Source organism: Prionailurus viverrinus, chromosome C1 (assembly GCF_022837055.1).
Source record: "Prionailurus viverrinus isolate Anna chromosome C1, UM_Priviv_1.0, whole genome shotgun sequence".
NCBI lineage: Eukaryota > Metazoa > Chordata > Mammalia > Carnivora > Felidae > Prionailurus > Prionailurus viverrinus.
In genome coordinates, this window is record NC_062568.1 from 162,322,504 (window position 1) to 162,344,848 (window position 22,345).

Sequence of the window (22,345 nt, forward strand, 5' to 3'; positions counted from 1 at the left end):
TTGTGACCTTCTCCTGAGCTGTAAACCCACAAGCTCAGCTGCCATATATTGTCCCCCAAGTGCGCTGATTTTTATTATTTCCCCCCCCCAAATTCTTCCTCATTTCTGTTTTTTCTAGGGATTACACTCATCCAGTGATAAGACTCAAAACCTCAAATTTCTGTCCCTTTTTGTGGCCCCATACCCAACTGCTGCCAGGTTAGATCACTTCCGAAAATGTTTACCTCTCCTTTCCATGACCCCTGCACTAGTTTATTCCTTCATTACCTCTCATCCATATTATCCTCCCTATGGTAACCTGCCTCTCTGCCCCTTGCTCCCTTTCCCCTACAGCCTGTTCTGCTACTGGACAAATTATGCTTAAGAAGGTATCACTCTACCACATTCACAGTAAAATCAAATTTATACTGACATTCAGAACTCTCCCTCATGTGACCACAGCTTTCCTTGTCCTTGTGCCTCAGTCCAGATTATGTACCATTCTTCAGGCACATTCCTCAGAGAGAATCTTTCTCATTCCCTTATCTTTGTTCCTGTCTCCTTTGCTTGACATACGTTTTTCCCGTCATTGTCAAAAACTTACCCGTATTTCAAAACCTTCTTATAACTCACCTTACATTAGGCTTCCTCAGGTCTCTCTTCCATGTTCTCTCATTTTGGCCTGTGCCCTAGAAACCTCTGACAGTCACAGTACTCCTGATACCATTGTGGCCAGCTTCCCTGTTCTGCACATCAGCTCCTGCCCTTTCACACTTCAGTGATTATTCCTCCTGACCTCTATTATTTACTGGGGGAAATAACCCAGACAGATTCACTCCCAGAGCCTTTAACAAACAAAGCCTTTATAAAATCATGTTAGAATAAGAGATACTGTGAGTAAGAGAGGCAGCAACCTATGGGTCACAGACGTACAAAGACCAGCAAAGGGATGGTGGAAGCATGGTGTGGGTTAAATAGTAATAGGTGATACTGCAGGAGATATTGGGATACTTCATCTAGAAACAATTGGATAAATCATTTGGTGAACAAAAGTATATGGCTTAGTATAAACAAAGCACTTGCATAATGCCAACCTTTAAAAACCTAGTAGTCAAGCTAAAGATACAAGATTAATATTATACACATAAAATGATAATAATATAAGGCAAACTATAATAGGCAGTACAAATTCAGACCTCTCTCCCCTCTTCTTTCCAGGATTCTGACCAATAGCAAGTACAAAAAGGGACTAGGAGTCCAATGAGGATCCAAGTATCAACTTAATTAGTTGGAGGAATTGATAACCTCCAACATGGCAGATCCTCTGGCAGAAACTTGGGGTAACTAATATAGATTGCGCCTAAGGCAGAAATGGAACCTCCTGTCTCCCACACTGAGTCTAAATCTTGAACCCTGTGAATCTAAACCTTGAACCTGAGGAGAAAGCCAGAACTTTGAAATAGACCTGCCTATGCTTGATTGCAGATGAGATAGATAAAATGGGCTGGTCTCTTTACAACATGAAATTAGGAAGCACAAAGATGCATTGGACTTGAGAGTAGACAGTGATGGGAAAGAGTGTTGTGTAAAAAGAGTGACATATATTACTGGCAAAATGTGGACCAATGTTCTGGACTTTGGCCAGTCAAGTTTGTCACTCCTCCATGGAGTATAGAGAGCAGAATAATTGACAGTTCCTTCCTCTTCAGACCAAGGAGTATAAACTAAGAACCAAATGAAGAATAAGCAATAGTATAGGAATACACAACAGACATAGATCACCTCAGGATGGAGTGATTAGGTCGTTATTTAAGAGTTCATTCTTTGAAAATCAATTCTAGTTATTTCACTCTACATTATGTCTGACAGAGGACCTTCCAGACCCTAGTAATGGAAACTTTGTACTTTACTAAGAAGCTTGAATTTGAAAAATGGGTAATTTTGATGGGCTGTATAAACATACGAGGCAGAGAGAACAACATGAACAAAAAGGCAGAAAAGCAGAACGATTGAACAGTAGGTTCAACCACATCATTGACAGTTATGATCACTAGGCTTAATAAGTTCAGACTTTATTCATTAGGCAGAAGTGGACCAGTGAAGATTATTGTTTACGGAAGTAACAATCCAAAATATATTTTAGAGAGAATATAGTTGTTATACGAAGGATGAATTCTGTCAAAATACTGCTCATTAACTGCATCGCTATGTCTAACTTGTATTTCGTTTGTGTTCTGAGATAATTCATCTCCAGAGCCAGTATGGCAGTGTAGAGATAATACACATGCTATGCTCCCTTCTAGCAGTCATGATCAATCGATGAAACTTCTCTGCATGGTCTGGCATTATAACAGAGGACAGGATTTGGATTACACGTCCCGTACCCGCTCTGCTACCTACTTAGCTCTGTGGCCTTAAGTAAGGCACTTGGTTTCCCTAAATCTTAATTATAAAATGGGACTGATAATATTTACCTTGTGAGATTGTACAGAATAAGCTTAACTAGCACCTCCCCCATAGTAACTATTTAATGATAGTCTTCCTTTCCTGAATGGTATTGTCATTAGTTCTGATAACTATGTATCAATAACCTACAGGGATATTAAGTCAATACTAGAGTGCTTAAAATCTTCTATAGGAATTCAGACCAGACTCAAGTTGGCAAGAGTTGGTTGTTAAGTTGGCAACCTACATTCTTCTAGGACAAGAATATATGTAGACTCCCATGAATAGGGAAATATAGGGGACTACCATGCATTACTTCTTCATGGCTGCCGGTGTAAGCATGAATGGGGTATTTCAGGAATCAAAGGTCCACATGCCCTATGGGAAATGTGTCATCACTTGCCAATAGCTGCTCTTGTCAAAGACGTCCTCTCACACAAAGGTCCTAAGCCAAATGACAAGAACTTCTGCCACCACTAGGAGTCCCCAGAGGGACACTCGCCGAATAGGAATGTCACTAAATACAGTCTCTTTTTTTGGGGGGCAGCTGTTGGAGGAAACACCTGCTGAAAGGCCCTTAAGGCTTACAGACAAAAGGCATGTAGATTTTGGTGTTTTCAGCAAGTAGATCATGTAGGAGTTTCAGAAATCTCTCAGAAGTATCTCAGATAAATCTTCACATAAAGTGAAGAGTGTGATGTCTGAGTAATCATACTGACAATTATTTGTGAAGGTGAATGTTGCTTAGAAGATTCAAAAATAAGCAAATGAGAGATTGCCAATATCTAAACTAGGTACCAAATTACATGGTAAATGGGTGTTTAAATCGTGTCTTAAGTAGTGTATGAGATGCATGTTAATTTGGAAACTAATTCTTGATTTAACAATCATCTTTTATATCCTGCAGACATTTAGAAGAAATGCACTTACTATGGACACCAACTTCTTCTGCATCTGCCTGATCATATTTAAAGGAACAGAAGAAATGTTTGTAATTAATCTGCCCAGTAAATACCAGATCATAGCACTAGGCAGGTGTGTGTCTAGATAAAATTTCTTGCAGCTAATTTAAACTTTCTACACACAGCAGTAGATAATCTCAATGTAAATAATACATTTCTTCTTGACCCTTTAATGTAAGCCAACATGTAGAACAAGATCTTGACTTCAATTCTGTATCACATACACTTCTGTATACTTTTAGCATTTGTGGATAGACTTAGAACATTTATGAAAATGGCACATTTGGTAAAACTGTGTTTTAAAGATCAGATTAAATCTAATGGTGAGTGGAATTAGGTACCACTTTCCCATTTAAAGCCCCAGATGTGTATTAATTAGATTTTTTTACACTTACAGAATTTTTCAAGTTTATTGTATAGCCACTGTCTCGGGGACGAGTCTTTATTATATTCTAGTTATTCCTATGTTTGTGCAGAAAAACTATTTCAATGTTTAAAAATTTTTATACCTTTTATAGAATAGTGGAATGCATTTTTCAGTACATTTTAAAATATGCAGTTCTTAAACTGAACTACACACTGTACTGAATTGAAAGGACCTTTCTTATGGGTCAGGAATCATTTTGATTCCTTCCAAATGATTTTGAAACATTATTTTAAATTTCTATTTTTCTGTGGTGTTATTTTGTATTATAATCATCTGTACTCTCACGAAACAAGGGGAATAGGGTATCACAGGATGTGTTATGACTTGATAACACGGTTTTTTAAAACTTCTGTATTTTTCTTTGACCACTTCTGCAGGGGAAAAAATGCTATTCCCTTGGTACTTGCCCTAAGTCTTGATAAAATTTGTGGAAGATACTACTGTATCATGAAATAAAAATACTGTATGAAAATCTGAAACAAAATTTAACTTGTTTGAAAATAACTGATTTTCCATTTAGAGAAATTTCAGATTTACTTCTTAAAATGAAAATGGGTTTTACGAACTATTAAATGACATAGATACTAAATAGTAACCCAATTAACTATTAAACCTAATTGCCTTCACTAATGACTTTATTGGTACTATTTAAATAAGACTTTTAAGATAATCTGCTAAATATTAAGAACACTTTGTGATACAGTCCTTGTAATAGGATATTACCGAAAATATACCAAAAAGAATAATTCTTTTTGTGTTCTAGCACTGAAAACTAACCTTAGGATGTAAAGCCAAAGCATATAAAGAAACTTACATTAGTCAGGAATTAAAGGGTTAAGAAGTAGTTTAGTTTCATATGTAATGCAAGTTATGTAGGTGTGTGCTTAATGCTATTAAATCAGTTACTGTATGTTTGACCTCTTGATATACTAAGCTTTTGCCTTTCAGAACAGCTGGGTCTGCTAAGAATCATTTCCCAGTCCTCTTCATTGTAGATCAGATGACTCTCGCTTTATCACCCTTGGAGGCCACATGAAGGACAAAGCAGAAAGATCCACACACAAAACTAATGTTTATATGGGGGGGAGGGGGTGCAGCATGGAGGAAGGCGGGGGATACACTTGGCCCTGATCTTCCAATGAACATAACAGAAGAGAGACCAATTGAGACTTGAAACCCGTGTTACTCCAACCATTATTTAGTTACATCCTATCCATCTTTTACTCTTTCTATTGAACAGAGAGGCTCCTTTGGCTGCCCTGACTTTTGTAAATGTTTCACTCACTTAGTTGTGGTTTATCATTTGGACAGAATGCTACATCTGGGATTTTTCTCCCCTCCTTAAGGCCTCAAAGGAAAATGGCTTCTGTATGCTTCATATTTGATACATGAACATACACCCTGTTCTCTTCATTTTAAGAAGCAAACCTAAGTTTATTGGCAACAGAGAAAACTGCATTTCTCAGAAAGGGCCCTTCCCTCTAAAACGAACTTGAAAATAACTTAGAAGGGTTCATTTTTTTGACAGATTAGTGAAGTGAGAAATCTTTAATATTTTTGCATTACCTAAATATCTTTATATTTAGATATCCCAGTAATCCTGTCACTGAAATACTTTAGAATTGCCTATTTCTGTGTTTTTAATTCATCACTGGACATTTTTGGTATTTTGTTTTTGTTTTTTAATGTTTATTTTTGAGAGAGAAAACAAAGCAGGGGAGTGGCAGAGAGAGAGCAAGACACAGAATCTGAAGCAGGCTCCAGGCTCTGAGCTGTCAGCACAGAGCCCAACACAGGGCTTGAACCCATGACCATTAGAAGTCAGACGCTTAACCAACCGAGCCATCCAGGTGCCCCCATTTTTGGTATTTTGCAACCTAATCCAAGTTCAGAGTGGACTCTTCTTAAATTGGTTTCTAACAGATAGTTAAGACATACTTGACTTATAATTGCTACAAGTCTCCATAAAAGCTACAATGTTAACTCAGTATGACTAGGTTAAATCATCTAGAAAATGTATAAAGAATTTGCCCTTAACATCCTTTGAATATGTACATATTCTATTAATATTTACATACTTTTTCAAATAATGTTTCTCTGTTCCAGTTATTCAGAAGTTAGAACTTCCTCATCGATTTAAATCAACATCCTGTGTTAAACCTATGTATGCTATTCCAAAAAATAAAAAATAAAAAAATAGGACTACACCAGCCAGCCAAGATGCTGACATTTGGGCACAGTGATTACAGATGGTGACCATGGACAGCAGTGTTCCTGCTGATTCGGCAGTGATTCAAGGCTGCTTTTCTGTGCTGACCTGCCCTTTGAGTCTTTATGCACATTTGCTTCGAAAAAGAAATACTTCCTGATTTTTGCTTTGTCTAAATCTATTTACTTCCTTTATCAGACTTAGAAGTACATACCTTCTTGTATCAGCCTGTGGCTGTCCATGTCTAGAACCAAATTTTCTTTGTGTATATGTGTTCATTGTTTTAAAATGTATCACCAGTCAATATACTTTAATGGCTATCTTATGAAAGAAATATATTCATTAAAAACACACGATGTGAAAATAATTGTTTTATTCTTATCACAGAGAGTAAAGACAACACATCTAGACAACACATCTTTACATAAGAAACTATAACATCGATATGATACATTATTTTTACCAATTGAATATGACAGTAAAGATGAGCTTCTCCTAATATAGAATGATACATTATTAACAGAGCCAAGTCAATATGAAACATGATATGAATCAATGCTATGGAAGTGGTTATCCTGAACCAAGTCACAACAACAATAAAAAGATCAGAAGGATGAAATCCTGCATAAGACCATTTAACTTAAACAGAATGATCCTGGAAGTTTAGAACTAGTGATCATGAGTAATTAAAAAGACATCACTCAAACCACTTAGATTTAAATTCAAGAAAATTCACTGTTAAATTGCATTTAAGTAAATCGGCATTTTGGAAAAAATAACATGGTTTAACCTCTCTGCCTGTTAAAAAGAAATTCAAATTTGTACCATGTAATGAGGCATGTTCAAACTTCAAGCAGTTTAAATTGCCTTCTCACAGTAATTTAAAAGATTGTCACAAATTTAAACCCTGAGATAGATTTCTAAAGAATGAAATACACATTACTTGTATTCCAAGGAAGGAAAATGAAATTTAAATACCAAAATTAGTAATTTCCTTTAAAAAGAAGGGTTAAATTCTCCCAGTAAGTTCACTGGATTTGCAGATTTTCTTTAAGACAACAAATTGTATATTTCCTGAGTAAATACTGGGATTAAGGGCATTTTCTCTTATTTTCCCACTTGGATAACTGAATATTATAAAACTACAGTATGTCTTGGCCACTCAATAGTTAGAAAATAAAAGCCTCCACTGGGCTTGGATCCCATATAGATTTACTTTGTATAGACAACAATGACTTTTCACCATCTTTTTCCTGTAATTCCATGATCCTCAAAATGATAATTTTATTTATACACAGCAAGAAGTTCAAAAACCGTTTAAGCACTGTTAATATTTTCGCGTGTTTGCAGATGTACCTAGTTGATTTTCTTCTGATTTCTTCCACTTTTGGAATCCCACATGATTATAATGTTAAAGTAGACTAAGAAGAACAGGAAATGTAAGCAGGATACAAAACAAACCAATACAGAAAATAAGTCCGGTAATTTCTGAGGAGGATCCAGTGTGACAGTTACCAGTGTCAGAAGTACCATAGTGATGACTGAGATAAGAAACTACAAGGAGGGAAAAAACAAATTACTGAATAATATAAAAGATTAAATGTACTGGTAACATTTACCTATAGCTGTAAGTGAGCAGAACTGAAGGTGAAGGGTGGGACTCCAGTCTCTTCTAATGGTGGATTTCTTCCTCCTAGGCTGCATGTTAGAATCATCAGTGGAGGGTTAAAAATCTCTATGACCAGGTCATACTTCAGACCAATTAAATCAGTTTCTAGGGTAGGCCTCAGGATTTAAAGGCTTCCAAGTGATTCCCATGTGTAGCCAAAGCCTGAGAATTCCTGTCATACTTAATACCACCCAAGTACTTAAAAGTTACCTGGAACAGACAATACTGCTAGTCAGGGTTAAATTCAGGCTACACTCCAGGGCCCTGAGTCCTTATAAAATATAAAGTTCTAAGCTAATCTAAGAACCCATCTATAAAAAACTCTTCCATGGCAAATAGTAATATTTCATGTTCATGCAACATTCAATGAGCTAATGCTGTAGTAAATCATGGTGGGGCATATGAAAGAAAATGTAATCTTCTGGCCTCAAAGAGTTTTCAATTTAATTAGGGAAATGCATGAACTAGTTAAAATCACAAGGTCACATTTTATTAAAGGCCAAAATGAGTAGTAAAAATACTGCATTTATTGTAATTGTGTAGCAGTCAGTTTTCTTGACACAGAAGCTGCATAAGTAAATGTTCTATATTTCCACATTTACTTGCTTTCTAAGCAAGCAGTGAGAAACCATTGCTGGTGACTTTCATGAAGAAGGTGGGACAAAAATGGAACCCTAAAAGATGTTTTAATGGCAGGATTTAATGACCTGAAATAGAGTATGCAGTGCTCATTCCAGATGCAAGCTTAGGGATAGTAACCAAAAAAGACTCAGACAGGTATAAATGGCTACAAATACCCTCCAAAGGGAAAATCCCCTGAGTCAATCTTAGTGTAAAGTGAAAATTTCTAACTTCTGAATTGAAATAATCAAATTTAAAGTTTCAAACTTAAGAAATACAGGGCTGGTTGAAATATCATGATACTATGATGCTGAATCAGTGTTAAGGGACATGCTAAAATTCCTTCCATTTTAAACAAACTCTACCTATTACCCCATTTGCTCCTATTTACAGCAAAGTTTCCCAAAGGAGTTGCCTATAACTTAATGCATCCAATTCTCCTCCCATTTCATTAGTAAATCCACACCAATTAGACTTTCACCTCAGTTGCTCCAATGAACTGCCCTGATCAAAGATCCATAATGACTTCCACTGGTTATTTCTTATCACCTTATTTGATCTCTCAACAGCATCTGAAATAGCACATTACTCCCATCTCCCTGACACACTTCCTTCACTTGACTTCCATAACACCATACTCTCCTACTGTTAATCCTCCACCAGTTAATCCTTCTCAGACAACTCTGATAGCTCCTTATGTCCCCTACCTCTATGTACTGTAGTATCCCAAGACTCAGTACTTAGTCGTCTTCTGTACTCACACCTTTTGTGAGCTCATCCAGCCTGGACCTCTCTCCCCTAAACTCCAGACTCATATTCAAATGGACATATAATAAGCATCTAAAAATATGCATACAAGCTATCCTTAGTAAGATTAACAGCTGACTTCTCATCAGAAAACATTGAGGCCACAAGGCAGTAAGATGGATGACATTCAAATTGCTGAAAGAAAAAGACAATTCCATTTCTAGCAAAAATACCCCTCAAAAACAGGAAAAACCAACATAAAACACAGTTGATACATTTGAAAACACTGAGATAATACTAGTATGTTCTCTAAATACATTGGAATTTTTAAAAATTTTTTAATGTTTGCTTATTTTTGAGAGACAGAGTGAGAGCAGGGGAGGGGCAAAGAAACAGGATGACACAGAATCCAAAGCAGGCTCTAGGCTCTGACCTGTCAGCACGGAGCCCAATGCGGGGCTTGAACTCACGAACCGTGAGATCATGACCTGAGCCAAAGTCAGTTGACCGACCGAGCCACCCAGGCACTCCATAAACACATTGGAATTAAATGAGAATACAAAAACAAGAAGAAATCTGGGAAATCCCCAAACATTTGGAAACTGAACAAGTTTCTAAGTAATTCATGAACCAAAGAAGAAATCACAATGGAAATGGACTATATTTTTAACTCAACAGAAAAGCAAATGTCGAAATTTATGGAAAGCTGGCTTAATATGACATAGTAGAATTTACAGGTTTGAATGCCTCTATAAAAATGGAAGAAAATTTTTAAATCAATCACCTAAATTTGAAATTTAAGAAACTAGATAAAGAGTAAACCAAACCAAAGGCAGCATGAGAAAGAATAAAATTAGAACCAAATCAATGAAATAGAAAACAGAACACCAGGGGCGCCTGGGTGGCTCAGTTGGTTAAAGTGTACAACTCTTGATTTTGGCTCAGGTCACGATCTTGCAGTTTGTGGGTTCGAGTCCCGTGTCGGGCTCCATACTGACAGCTTAGAGCCTGGAGCCTACTTTGGATTCTGTGTCTCCCTCTCTCTCTGCCCCTCACCCCCACCCCCCCGCCCCCGGCTTGCACTCTTTCTCTTTCAAAAATAAATAAATGTTAAAAAAAAATTTTTTTTAAAGTCAAGTGTATCTGTATACAGTAGTAATGAACATTATAAAAACAAAATTAAGAAAACAATTCCATTTAGAAAAACATCATAAAGAATACTTAGAAATAAATTTAACATAAGTACATAAGACCTGTACACTGTTGAAGAAAATTACAGATTTTCTAAATTAATGGGAATGTATACTATGTTCATGGATTTGGAAGACTAAATCTTATTAAGATGGCAATATTCCACAAATTGATATACAGAATCAAAGTAATCCTTATCAAAATCTCAGCTGGGCTTTTGGAGAAATTGACAAGCTGATGCAAAAAAATAATATGGAACATAAAATAGCTAAAACAATCGTGAGAAAAAACAAAGTTGAAGGGCTCAGGTTCTGAATTTTAAAACTAACTACAGAGCTATAGTAATGAAGACAGTGCAGTACTGGCATAATGATACACATATGTATCTGTGGAATAGGATTGATTTAGGATCAATTGATTTTTAGGATCCTTATATTTAGGATCAGTTGATTTTCTTTTTTTTTTTTAATTATTTTTTAAACTTTTTAGATGTTTATTATTTTTGAGAGAAAGAGACAGAGAGCAAGCAGGCAAGGGGCAGAGAGAGAGGGAGACACAGAATCGGAAGCAGGCTCCAGGCTCTGAGCTGTCAGCACAGAGCCCGACGTGGGGCTTGAACTCATGCGAGATCATGACCTGAGCTGAAGTCAGCCACTTAACTGACTGAGCCACCCAGGCGCCCCATGGATCAGTTGATTTTCAACAAAGGTACCAACACAATTCATCAGTGCTGGAACAACTGAATAAAGTTGGACTCCTACCTTACAGCATATATGAAAATGAACTCAAAGAGAATCAGTGACCTAAAATTAAAACATTTCTTTTAAGATTTTTTTGTTAAGTAATCTCTACACCCAATGTGGAGCTCAAACTCACGACTCTGAGATCAAGAGTTACTTCTCTGGGAATGCAGGCTGGTGTAGTCACTCTGGAAAACAGTATGGAGGTTCCTTAAAAAATGAAAAATAGAACTACCCTATGACCCAGCAATTGCACTACTAGGTAATTATCCAAAGGATACAGGTGTGCTGTTTCGAAGGAACACATACACCCCAATGTTTATAGCAGCACTATCAACAATAGCCAAAGTATGGAAAGAGCCCAAATGTCCATCGATGGATGAATGGATAAAGAAGATGTGGTAGGGGCACCTGGGTGGCGCAGTCGGTTAAGCGTCCGACTTCAGCCAGGTCATGATCTCGCGGTCCGTGAGTTCGAGCCCCGCGTCAGGCTCTGGGCTGATGGCTCAGAGCCTGGAGCCTGTTTCCGATTCTGTGTCTCCCTCTCTCTCTGCCCCTCCCCCGTTCATGCTCTGTCTCTCTCTGTCCCAAAAATAAATAAACGTTGGGGAAAAAAAAAAAAATTAAAAAAAAAAAAAAGATGTGGTATATATATAAATGGAGTATTACTCGGCAATCAAAAAGAATGAAATCTTGCCATTGGCAACTACGTGGATGGAACTGGAGGGTATTATGCTAAGCGAAATTAGTCACAGAAAGACAAATATCATATGACTTCACTCATATGAGGACTTTAAGAGACAAAACAGATGAACATAAGGGAAGGGAAACAAAAATAATATAAAAACAGGGAGGGGGACAAAAGCATAAGAGACTCTTAAATATGGAGAACAAACAGAGGGTTACTGGAGGGGTTGTGGGAGGGGGGATGGGCTAAATGGGTAAGGGGCATTAAGGAATCTACTCCTGAAATCACTGTTGCACTATATGCTAAATAATTTGGATGTAAATGTAAAAAAAAAAGAAAAATGCAAATCAAAACCACAAGGAGATACTACCTTGAATGCATTAGGGTGATTAAAATAAAAAGACAGTAACAAGTGTCAGTGAGGATGTGGAGATACTGGAACCCTTATAACACTGCTGATGGGATTGTAAAATGGTATGCAAACCTTGGAAGACAGCCTGACAGCTTCTCAAAATGTTGAACATAGGATAACTAGCAATTCTACTTCTAGGAATATCCTCAAGGTATCTGAAGACATATCACCACACAAAAACCTATACATGGATGTTCACAGCTATTATTCATAGTAACCAAAAGGTAGAAAGAGCTCAAATATCAATCAACTGATGAATGGATAAAGAAATTGTGGTGTATCCATATAACTGAATATTTTTTAGCCATAAAAAGTAATGAAGTATTGATACATGCTACAACATAGTTGAACCCTGAAAACATGCCCAGTGAAAGGAACCAGTCACAAAAGACCACATTTCATATGATTCCATTTATATGAAATATCCAGAATAGGCAAATCCATACACACAAAAGTAGTATGTCAGGGGTTGGGGAGAAGGGGCAGAAAGCAACTGCTAATGGGTACAGGGTTTATTTTCGGAGGGATGAAATGTCCTAATACTAGATAGTGATAATGATTACACAACTCTGTGCATAATACTAAAAGACACTGAATTATACACCTTAAAAAGGTGAATTTTGTGTTGAACTTCAATATAATTGCTATTAAACAAAATAAAGGTCCTCTAAATACACCCGTTGCAATAGCCATAGGATAAAATTTTAGGCTTTTGTGGATTTTTTTTAAACCTGTACTTTGCCATATAAAGATCTCCTAGAGAGCTAAGCCTGTCAAGTGATTTGTTTTGTTTTGAATTAAAGAATAAACTGAAGTTGTGTTTGTAAAAAAATAAAATAAAAATGAAAACAGTTACACACTCCTCCAACTGAGCTAGCCAGGTGCCCCCTCAAGATAAAAATAAAACTCTCAAAAGAAAACATAAGGGTAAATCATGACCTTTACACAATGGTTTCTTAGATAAGACATCAAAAGCACAGGGCATCTGGCTGACTCAGTCAGTAGAGCATGCAACGCTTGAACCCAGGGTCGTTGAGTTCAAACCCCAGGAGGGAAACAGAGCTTACTTTAAAAAAAAAAAAAACAAAATATAACAACAACAAAAAACAAAGAAATAGACATATTGGACTTCATAAAAATCAAAAAAACTTTCATGCTGGAAACAATACCATTAACAAGTGAAGGAGGAACCTACAGATTATGAAAAAAATATTTGCAAGTCATATCTAGTAAGGGACCTGTATCAAGAATGTATAAAGAACTCTTAAAACTCAAAAATAAAAAGGCAACCCAATTAAAAATGGGCAAAGTATTTGAATAAGCATTTCTTCAAAGAAGATATACAAATGGCCAATAAGCAAATAAAAAGATGCTCAACATAATTAGTAACTAGGAAAATACAAATCAAAATCTCACTGAGACTTCACTCCCACCAGGACAGCTATAATAAAAAAGACAGTAACAAGTACCATCATGAATATGGAGAAATTAGAACCGGCATATATTGCTGGTGGGAATGTAAAATCACATAGCACTTTGGCCAACAGTTTCTCAAAATGTTAAACACAGAACTACCACTCCTAAGGGTACATTCAAGGGAAATGAAAACAATATGCTGATAAATTTATACACAAACCTTCACAGCAGCATTATTCACAACAGCCAAAAAGTGGGATCAACCTAATGCCCATCAACTGATGAATAAACAAAATGTGCTGTATCTATTAAAATGAAATATAGTATGGAAATAAAAAATAATGAAGTACTGATACATGCTACAACACAGATGAACCTCAAAAACGTTATGCTAAGTGAAAGTAGCCAGTCACAAAAGACTATATTTTTTATGATTCCATGTTACGGATTGAACTATATCCCGGCAAAATTCATGTTGCAGCCCCAACCCCAATGTGACTACATTTGGAATCACAAACTTTAGGAAGCTTAAATGAGGTCATAAGGGTGGGACCCTAATTTGATAGGACCAGTGTCCTTATAAGAAGAGGAAGAGAAAAAACATTTTTTAAAATAAATTTTTGAAAAATAATAAATAAAAAGAAGAGGAAGAAACACCAAAGTCTCTACACACCCACACAAAGAAGCAGCCACATGAGGACACAGCAAGGTTGCCTATAACCCAGAAAGAGAGACCTCACCAGAAACCTTGATGAGGCACCTTGATTTTGGACTTCTAGCCTCTAGAACTGTAAGAAAATAAATTTCTGTTGCGTCAGCCACCTGGTCTGTGGTATTTTGCTATGGCAGCCCTAGCAGAATAATACATTCCACTTATATGAAATGTCCAGATAGGCAAATATATAGGTACAGAAAGTAGATTACTGGCTGTCCAAGGCTGGAGATTAGGGTGGAATGGAAAATGGCTGCTAATGGGAACAGGGTTCCTTTTTGGGGTGATAGAGATAGTGTAAAATTAGGTTATGGTCATGGTTGTACAACTCTACGTACATACTTAAAACCAGTGAATTGTATACTTTAAATGGGTGGACTTTATGGGTGAATTTATGTGAGTTATATCTCAAAAAAGCTATAAAAGAAAAAAGGTATTACATTTTCTTTAAATAGTGCCATGCTAAGTACCATTCTTTAAAACCTGAACAACTTACCAAATATTGTATAATTCTGGAAAGAAATGTAAAACATGGAAGATATTTCCTAACAGAAAGGGAAAAGGATTTCAACTGAAGTTCTTCTTCAGAAGTCTTTTCAAATATTGAAAAGGAAGTTGCACAAGCTATAAAAAATGCGATCGTTGTCACAACTAAGGGCATTAGGAGTTCATCCTTCAGTAGAAGAGGTAGCATACTGTAAGGGAAAAACAGAAAAAACATCAAAAGAGAATTGCCAGTTCAAACCACATCACTCTGAAAAAAGCTTTAAATGAGTTTATAAGAAGTATACTGAAAAATACTATATGAATATTGGTTTGACTCACCTAAATGTTGACACAAGTAAAAACCAGGTAGACATAAAAGGAATTTCACTTAAAACTAAGCAGACTGGTCTAAAATGATAAAGAAAAAAAAATATTTTAATCTGACAGAATTTCAATTCTTGTGAAAAATATAAATACATTTGATCTGTCTGATCTTCGGGGTAGCTAAACAAACACACAAACAAATAAAAAACAGCCAGTAAGGTCTCCATATAGATCACTGATTCATTTTTTTTAATACCTATCAATCCAAACTAAGTGAGTCTAAACATAGAGAAGGTATCTACTCCTCATAATAACTGAAAAACTGCTTCTTTCAATATTCCATTAATGGAACATTTTTTTTCTAGCCTACAAACAGCAGCTTAAAGAAAGGATCAGATAAACAGATCCAAACATTCAGAGATAGAGTTTTTTCGTGTTTCATCCTACTTGGGAAATAAATCAATTCCCAGTATAGTGGTATTCAAACTTCTTTTGTATGATCCTCCATGATACATATTACTAATATAAGTTAAAAATTAAAGTTGTAAGAGACAAGATCATCTTCTGCCACTGAAGCAAGAACAACAGAGATAAAACTTACAAGAGGAAACAAGCTGATAATGGTAGAATAAAAGAAAAGAGGGGAAAAAAGTAAGAAGCAGCTACAGGAAAAGAACAACAGTATAGGAAGAGGAAGCATAATGCCAATAAAAGGAACTTTATTATAGAGTTTAGGATTATGGGTCCCAACTCTGTGACCTTACCACCCACCCTGGTCTCATTACCTTCTGGATTCTACTGTGGCAATGTTCAAGTAGAAGAGGACCTGAGTCTTAGTCCCATCTCTGCCACTTATTACTGTATGACTTTGAACAAATGATTAATTTAGCCTTTTTTTCTTATGTATAAATGGAAATAATAATACTTGTATTGTTAAGTAGTTGAAAGAACTTTTTTACAAGTATTACCTAATTTTTTAACATGATTATTTCTGTGTTTCTAACGTTTACTAGTGAATTGTGGTACATTACTTGTGTACAATACTTGTTGTTATAGTTGTTTTGGGTCTCCTTATTTTAGAAGCTTTGAGCATTCTCCTTTTTAGAAGGATGACTTTCCCCCATATCAACTAGCATATGAGATGTAAAGTGTGGGGTTACAAACCAATTGAAAACTACTGCACTAAAAGAAATTACTAGAGGACTTTCAGTTTCACTGCTTGATGCCTTTTTTTTTTTTTTCAATGTTTATTTATTTTTGGGACAGAGAGAGACAGAGCATGAACGGGGGAGGGGCAGAGAGAGAGGGAGACACAGAATTGGAAACAGGCTCCAGGCTCTGAGCCATCAGCCCAGAGCCCGACGCGGGGCTCGAACTCACGGACGGCGAGATCGTGACCTGGCTGAAGTCGGACGCTTAACCGACTGCGCCACCCAGGCGCCCCTGCTTGATGCTTTTTAAATCAGAATGTATTTATGTTAAAAATATACACATAGTAGGTGCTCAATAAACATTATTTCTCTTTCTGGGTCAAAACTCCCATTTATTCATTCAATATTCATTTACTGAATATAAGCATTTGTGGAAAACTTATTACGTATAAGCACTACTCTGAAAGGAATACAAAGAGGAATATAACTCAGCCCTTGACCTCAAGGTACTTAATATTTATAATCAAGTACCAAAATCCTCTGCATCCTCAACCTCTTTGAATCTTTCCCTTTATCGCCTTGTTCAAAACAAACCTTGGCTCCCTCCCGCTGAGGAAAATGCTGTCCCTCTGCCCTCAACTGTGCCTGTTTTGTTGTTTCCACAGCCTTCAAACAAATGGACCTAGAGGGAGATAGCATCCTTGGTCTTTATCACTTCTTCCACACCAGTTCTCCCTCTCTCGGCCCAACCAATCTCTACCTTTGAATCTCATGTCATCAGGCTTCATCCCTATTAGTCCTCATCTTTGTTACCATCCACCAACCACAAGGTCACTTCCCTCATTACTCAATCATTTCAACTCCTCACTGTCACTCTCTACAACCCTACTCATCTTAATTCCTGGCAATTTTTACATAGACATAAGTGATCTTCCAACATGCTGACTTCTCATTTGCTGGAGCTCCTCTCTTCTGGTGATCACATCTTCATCCCTACACCTTAGGGTCATACTCAGGACTGCAAACCCTCCATAATCACAACCCATCAACTGCATCCTGACCACTATCTCCTACATTTTCAGCACTCCAAACTCCAAACAATCTTTTATCCCATCAAGACTTTCAATCCATTATTCCTACCACCTTTTCACTTTGCCTCACTCCTTTGAAGTCTTTCCCCCTTCTTAACCAAGCAGTTTAAATTCTAAGGTCAATCATAATACCGCCCTGCATTCACTCATAAGCCCCGAGCAAGCCCATTATCCTCACTAGACAAAACCATAAACCTGGAAAGACCCAACTCTCCACTTGTACTTATTCCAACCATAGTGAGGAACTGCTCTTGAGAAAAACATTTACCCACACTATTTTCACTTTAAATATATGATCGTGATATTCGAGTGTGTCCAACACCTACTATGTATTTCTCTAGTCTGTTCACATTCTGTGTCTCCTTAGAATAATTCACACCTTCTCTCTCCTCATAATCCCCAAAGCTCCAACACATTCTTGACCAATGGCCTTGCCTTCCACTTCACTGAGAAAACTGAAGCAATTAAAAGAACTTTCACAGATGCCACCATCACATCTACTCTCTCCCCAACATCTGTACCTATCTACCCTATTCCCTCTATTTATTAAAATGAAAACGCATGCATCTGTCCAATGCCAGTTCCATTTGTGCTCTAGGTCCTATCCCACCTCCCTTTCCAAGGAATTTGCTCCAACAACTCCTACCTCCCTCCTCTATCATCAATGTTCCCTCTCTGCTGACCATTCCCACACCATGATTTCTCCTATCTTAAAACAAACGGGTACCTGGGTGGCTCAGTCAGTCGAGCGTCTGACTCTTGTGAGATCAGGTCATGATCTCACAGTTTGTGGGTTCGAGCCCTGAATTGGGCTTTGTGCTGACAGTGCAGCGCCTGCTTGGGATTCTCTCTCTCCCTCCCTCTCTCTGCCCCTCCCCCACTCACTCTGTCTCTCTCACAAAAATAAACGTTAAAAAAAAAAAAAAACCTCACTTGACTCTTACTTTCTCTAACGGCTGTTGCTCTTATTTTTTCTCCCCTTTTCAGCAAAACTCACCTAAAGAACCCATCTCATACCATATACAAAAATTAATTCAAAATGGATCAAAAACCTAAATATAAGATCTAAATTCATAAAATTCTTAGAAATAACATGAGACTAAGTCTTTATTATGTTGGATTTGGCAATAGTTTGTTAGATTTGACACCAAAGCCTAAGCAACAAAAGAAATAATAGATAAATTGAACTTCATCAAAATAGAAAACTTTTAAAAGATTTTAAAACTTTAAAAAAATGCTCAAAAGCACTAGTTATTAGGGAAATGCAAATCAGAACCACAATGAAATACCACTTCATACAACTAGGATGGGGGAAAAAAGGAAAACAACAAGAGCTGGAAAGGATGCACAGAAACTGGAAACCTCATACGTTACATTACTGGTAGGAATGCAAAATGGTATAGCTGTTGTGGAAGTTTCATGGTTCCTCAGTCAGTTGAATATAGAGTTACTATATGACCCAGAAATCTCACTCCTGGGTATAGACTCAAGAGTACTGGGGCACCTGGGTGGGTCAGTCAGTTAAGCATCCAACTCTTGATTTCCACTCAGGTCATGATCTCATGGTTCCTGGGACTGAGCCCTGCATCAGGCTCTCTGTGCTAACAACAAAGAGCTTACTTGGGATTCTCTCTCCCCCTCTCTCTGCCCCACCCCTCATTGTGCGCACATGCTCTCTCTCTCTCTCTCTCTGCCAAAATAAATAAACTTGAAAAAAAAAAGAGTACTGAAAACAAATGTTCAAACGAATATGCAGTAGTGGCACTACTCACAATAACCAAAAGGTGAAAACTCAAACGTTCACCAATTGATGCATGGATGAACAAAATGTAGTAAATCCATACGATGCAGTATTATTCAGGCATAAAAATGAGTATTGATACCTGCTACAACATGGATTAACCTTGAAAATATTACATAAAAGAAATCAGGCACAAAAAGCCACATATTGTATGATTCAAATTATATGAAATATACAAAATATATAGTAATATTTTAATTTTTTGAGGAACTTCTACAGTGCTTTCCATGGTGGCTATACCAATTTACATTCCCAACAAGAATGTAGAGTTCCCTTTCCTCCACATCCTTACTAGCACTTGTTCTCTCGTCTGTTTTATAAGAACCATTCTGACTTGTGTGAAGTGATATCTCATTATGGTTTTGATTTGCATTTTCCAGATGATTAGTGATGTTGAACACCTTTTCATGTACCTGTTGTATATCTTCTTTGGGAAAGTATCTATTAAGGTCCTTTGACCATTTTCAATAAAATTGTTTTTTTTTTTACCAATGAGTTGTATGAATTCCTTATATATTTTGGGTGTTAATTCCTGATCAGGTATATGGTTTGCAAATATTTTCTCCCATTCCACAGACTGCCTTTTCATTTTGTTACTCATTTCCTTTGTTATACAGAAGCTTCTTAGTTTGATGTCATCCCGCTTATTTATTTTTGCCTTTCTTCTTTGTGTTTTTGGTGTCATATCCAAAAGATCATGCCAAGACCAATGTCAAGGAGCTTTTTCCCTATATTTTCTTTTAGGAGTTTTATGGTTTCAGGTCTTGCATTTAAGTCTTTTTTTATTATTGGGGGCAGGGGGCAGAGGGAGAGAGAATCTTAAGCAGACACCACACTCAGCATGGAGCCCAACACAGGGCTCTATCCCATGATCCTGGAATCATGACCTGAGCCTAAATCAAGAGTCAGATGCTCAACTGACTGAGCCATCCAGGCACCCCACATTTAAGTCTCTACTCCATTTCAAGTTAATTTTTGCGAATGGTGTAAGATAGGTGACCCATGACCTTAAATATCTTCTTTAGTCAGCTTCCAGGATATCAACCTTGTGGTTTTTCATCCTACATCACTAACCATTCCTATTTGCCTCTTCTCCTAAGACCTCTTAACATTGTGTGGCCCAGGACTCAGTCCCTGGTTCTTGTCTCTATATATACTCGTTCCTTTGATTACGTCATCCAGTCTCTGACTTTGTCCTCTCTACTGACAAACTACTAAATTTCTATCTTTAGCTCAAACCCCTCTCATATATCCAACCTAGACTTAAATCTAAATGCTAACCCAATATCTCTGCTTCAATATCCAAAGATCTGTCCAACACTGAACTTGGTCTCACCAGGTGTACACCTAGCCTAATCCTGTTTCAATGGCATTCTTCCCGACTTCAGTCAATCACTATTCTATCCTTCTAGTTCCAAGCCAAAACCCATTGACACACCTTTGATTTTTCTTTTTCTCTCACATACTACAAACAAATCATCAGAAACCCTTCTGGCTCTATTTATATATCCACAATGACCACTTCTCACTTCTTCCATTATAACTACCTTGATCCCAATCACCACCACCTCTCACCTGGATTATGGTAACAGCCTTCTAAGTGGTTTCTGTGTTTCCTTGCTCCATACAATCTATTCTCGACCTGTAGCCAGAATGCTTTTTTTTTTTAAACTTCATTGAGGTATAATTGATACACAAAGAATCGCACATATTTAATGTGTATAATTTGACAAGCAGAGTGGATCCTTTTAAAACATCAAGTCAGGGGTGCCTAGATGGCTCAGTCAGTTAGTTAAGCATCTGATTTCGGCTCAGGTCAAGATCTCGCGCTGTGTGAGTTCGAGCCCCGCATCAGGCTCTGTGCTGACAGCTCAGAGACTGGAGCCTGTTTCGGACTTTGTGTCTCCCTGTCTCTCTGCCCCTCCCCCACTCATGCTCTGTCTCTCTCTCTCTCTCTCTCTCTCTCTCTGCCCCTCTCTCTCTCTCAAAAATAAATAAATGTTAAAAAAAAAATTTTTTTTAATTTAAAAAAAAAGAAATTCAGGGCCCAAGAGCTACTATGTACGGTCAGATTATAGATCACTGAATGGGCTGCCTTTGTATGGGGTAGAAATTCTGGGGAATTTGAAAGCAAACCTTTCCATAGTTCCATCACCTGGCACCAGGAATTTGTGGAGGGTCAGCCAAGCCTCACTTAATAGTGGTAGGAACTAACTCAGGTTTAGACTTTAGAGGATGACACTAAGCTGTCCTCCTAGTCTGCAATGATGTGAGACAGTTTTGTTTCAAGCAAAGAAGCCTTCCACATAGGCCAGCCCAGCTCAGAGCAAGCTCTGCACTGAGATCTTAGTCCAAAGCTCCACCTAACAAAAGCAATACTTTTTCCATTTGTCATTGGTTATTCTGTCCATAGCTCTTCCACAGGAACCTAGCGAACACAGGATAAGGCATGGAAGAGTCACAGGCTGGGATTGATCTAGGGCAGGATTCAAGTATTCCAATGTGTTCTGGGTAAACACTATTTTAATGTTGGGATAATATACCTCCACTGTCACCCAATATCTATGATGAACTATGATGACCAGGAAAAAATTTTAATGCTCTTAAAACAAAGCAGTCTGATTAAGAATGGCCAATTGTGTCTAAACAAAGATTTTGACAGAAGAAACAGGACGGAGCCAACATATGAAAGCCCCTCAAGAGGTGAAAGAACAGAGAACAAAGCTACTGAATAGATGTGGAAATGAATGAAATGAAAAAGGCAAAGATGATAAACAGCCTCCAATCTGAGGAAAAGCTCTTTAGAAGACATATTTTTATTAGCATATAAAAAATATATATGAAGAAACAGACAGAAATAAGTGTGTCAGTAATAATTCTATGAAGACTTTTCAATTTAAAATATTCTATTTTATAAAGAAGTAAAATTGTAAGAAATCATTCTGGAAAAATACAATGTTATGAATAATTTTATCCAACTACATAACATTTGTCACTTAGGTGATTATATGTAGGTAACAAATTTATGTATATATTATAAACATATAATAATAAATAAATAAAACACATACTTGAAACATTTTTACTTACAATGATACCAAGAGAATGGACTTTTCATGTACTTGGAAAGAAAATAAAAAGAATGATAGTGCACAGCTAACCTTTAAGGAAAAAGGGGGAAGAATGAGATATAACAGCTTGTCAATCATAACAGCAGTTTAAATATGAATCTAAATAAAGTCATTTTAAGTAAAATTTTAAAGCTTAATGTAGC

General features: G+C 37.0%; 2 protein-coding genes across 17 annotated transcripts in view; one reads left to right on the plus strand and one right to left on the minus strand.

Annotated features, from left to right (window-relative positions):
- ITGB3BP (integrin subunit beta 3 binding protein) overlaps positions 1 to 6,383 on the plus strand; it is a 72,701-nt gene extending 66,318 nt beyond the window's left edge. For 8 of the 12 annotated variants that reach the window (XM_047873812.1, XM_047873807.1, XM_047873808.1 and 5 more), the window contains one exon: positions 3,332 to 6,383. Coding sequence is in view for 1 of the 12 variants with exons in the window: in XM_047873810.1 (XP_047729766.1) it covers positions 3,332 to 3,339 (8 nt within the window). In the remaining 11 variants the exon portion in view is untranslated. Of the gene's footprint in view, positions 1 to 1,197; positions 1,320 to 2,285; positions 2,398 to 3,331 lie in introns of all 12 variants that reach the window. The other 4 variants (XR_007155235.1, XR_007155234.1, XR_007155236.1 and 1 more) reach the window with 4 other exon arrangements.
- The window catches only part of ALG6 (ALG6 alpha-1,3-glucosyltransferase), a 66,794-nt gene continuing 50,829 nt past the window's right edge, over positions 6,381 to 22,345 (minus strand). For all 5 annotated transcript variants that reach the window (XM_047873804.1, XM_047873805.1, XM_047873803.1 and 2 more), the window contains 4 exons: positions 22,162 to 22,232; positions 15,044 to 15,112; positions 14,715 to 14,913; positions 6,381 to 7,576 (listed from right to left, as the gene is read on the minus strand). In XM_047873804.1, the coding sequence (XP_047729760.1) occupies positions 7,379 to 7,576; positions 14,715 to 14,913; positions 15,044 to 15,112; positions 22,162 to 22,232 (537 nt within the window). In that variant the 3' untranslated portion in view covers positions 6,381 to 7,378. The remainder of the gene's footprint in view (positions 7,577 to 14,714; positions 14,914 to 15,043; positions 15,113 to 22,161; positions 22,233 to 22,345) is intronic.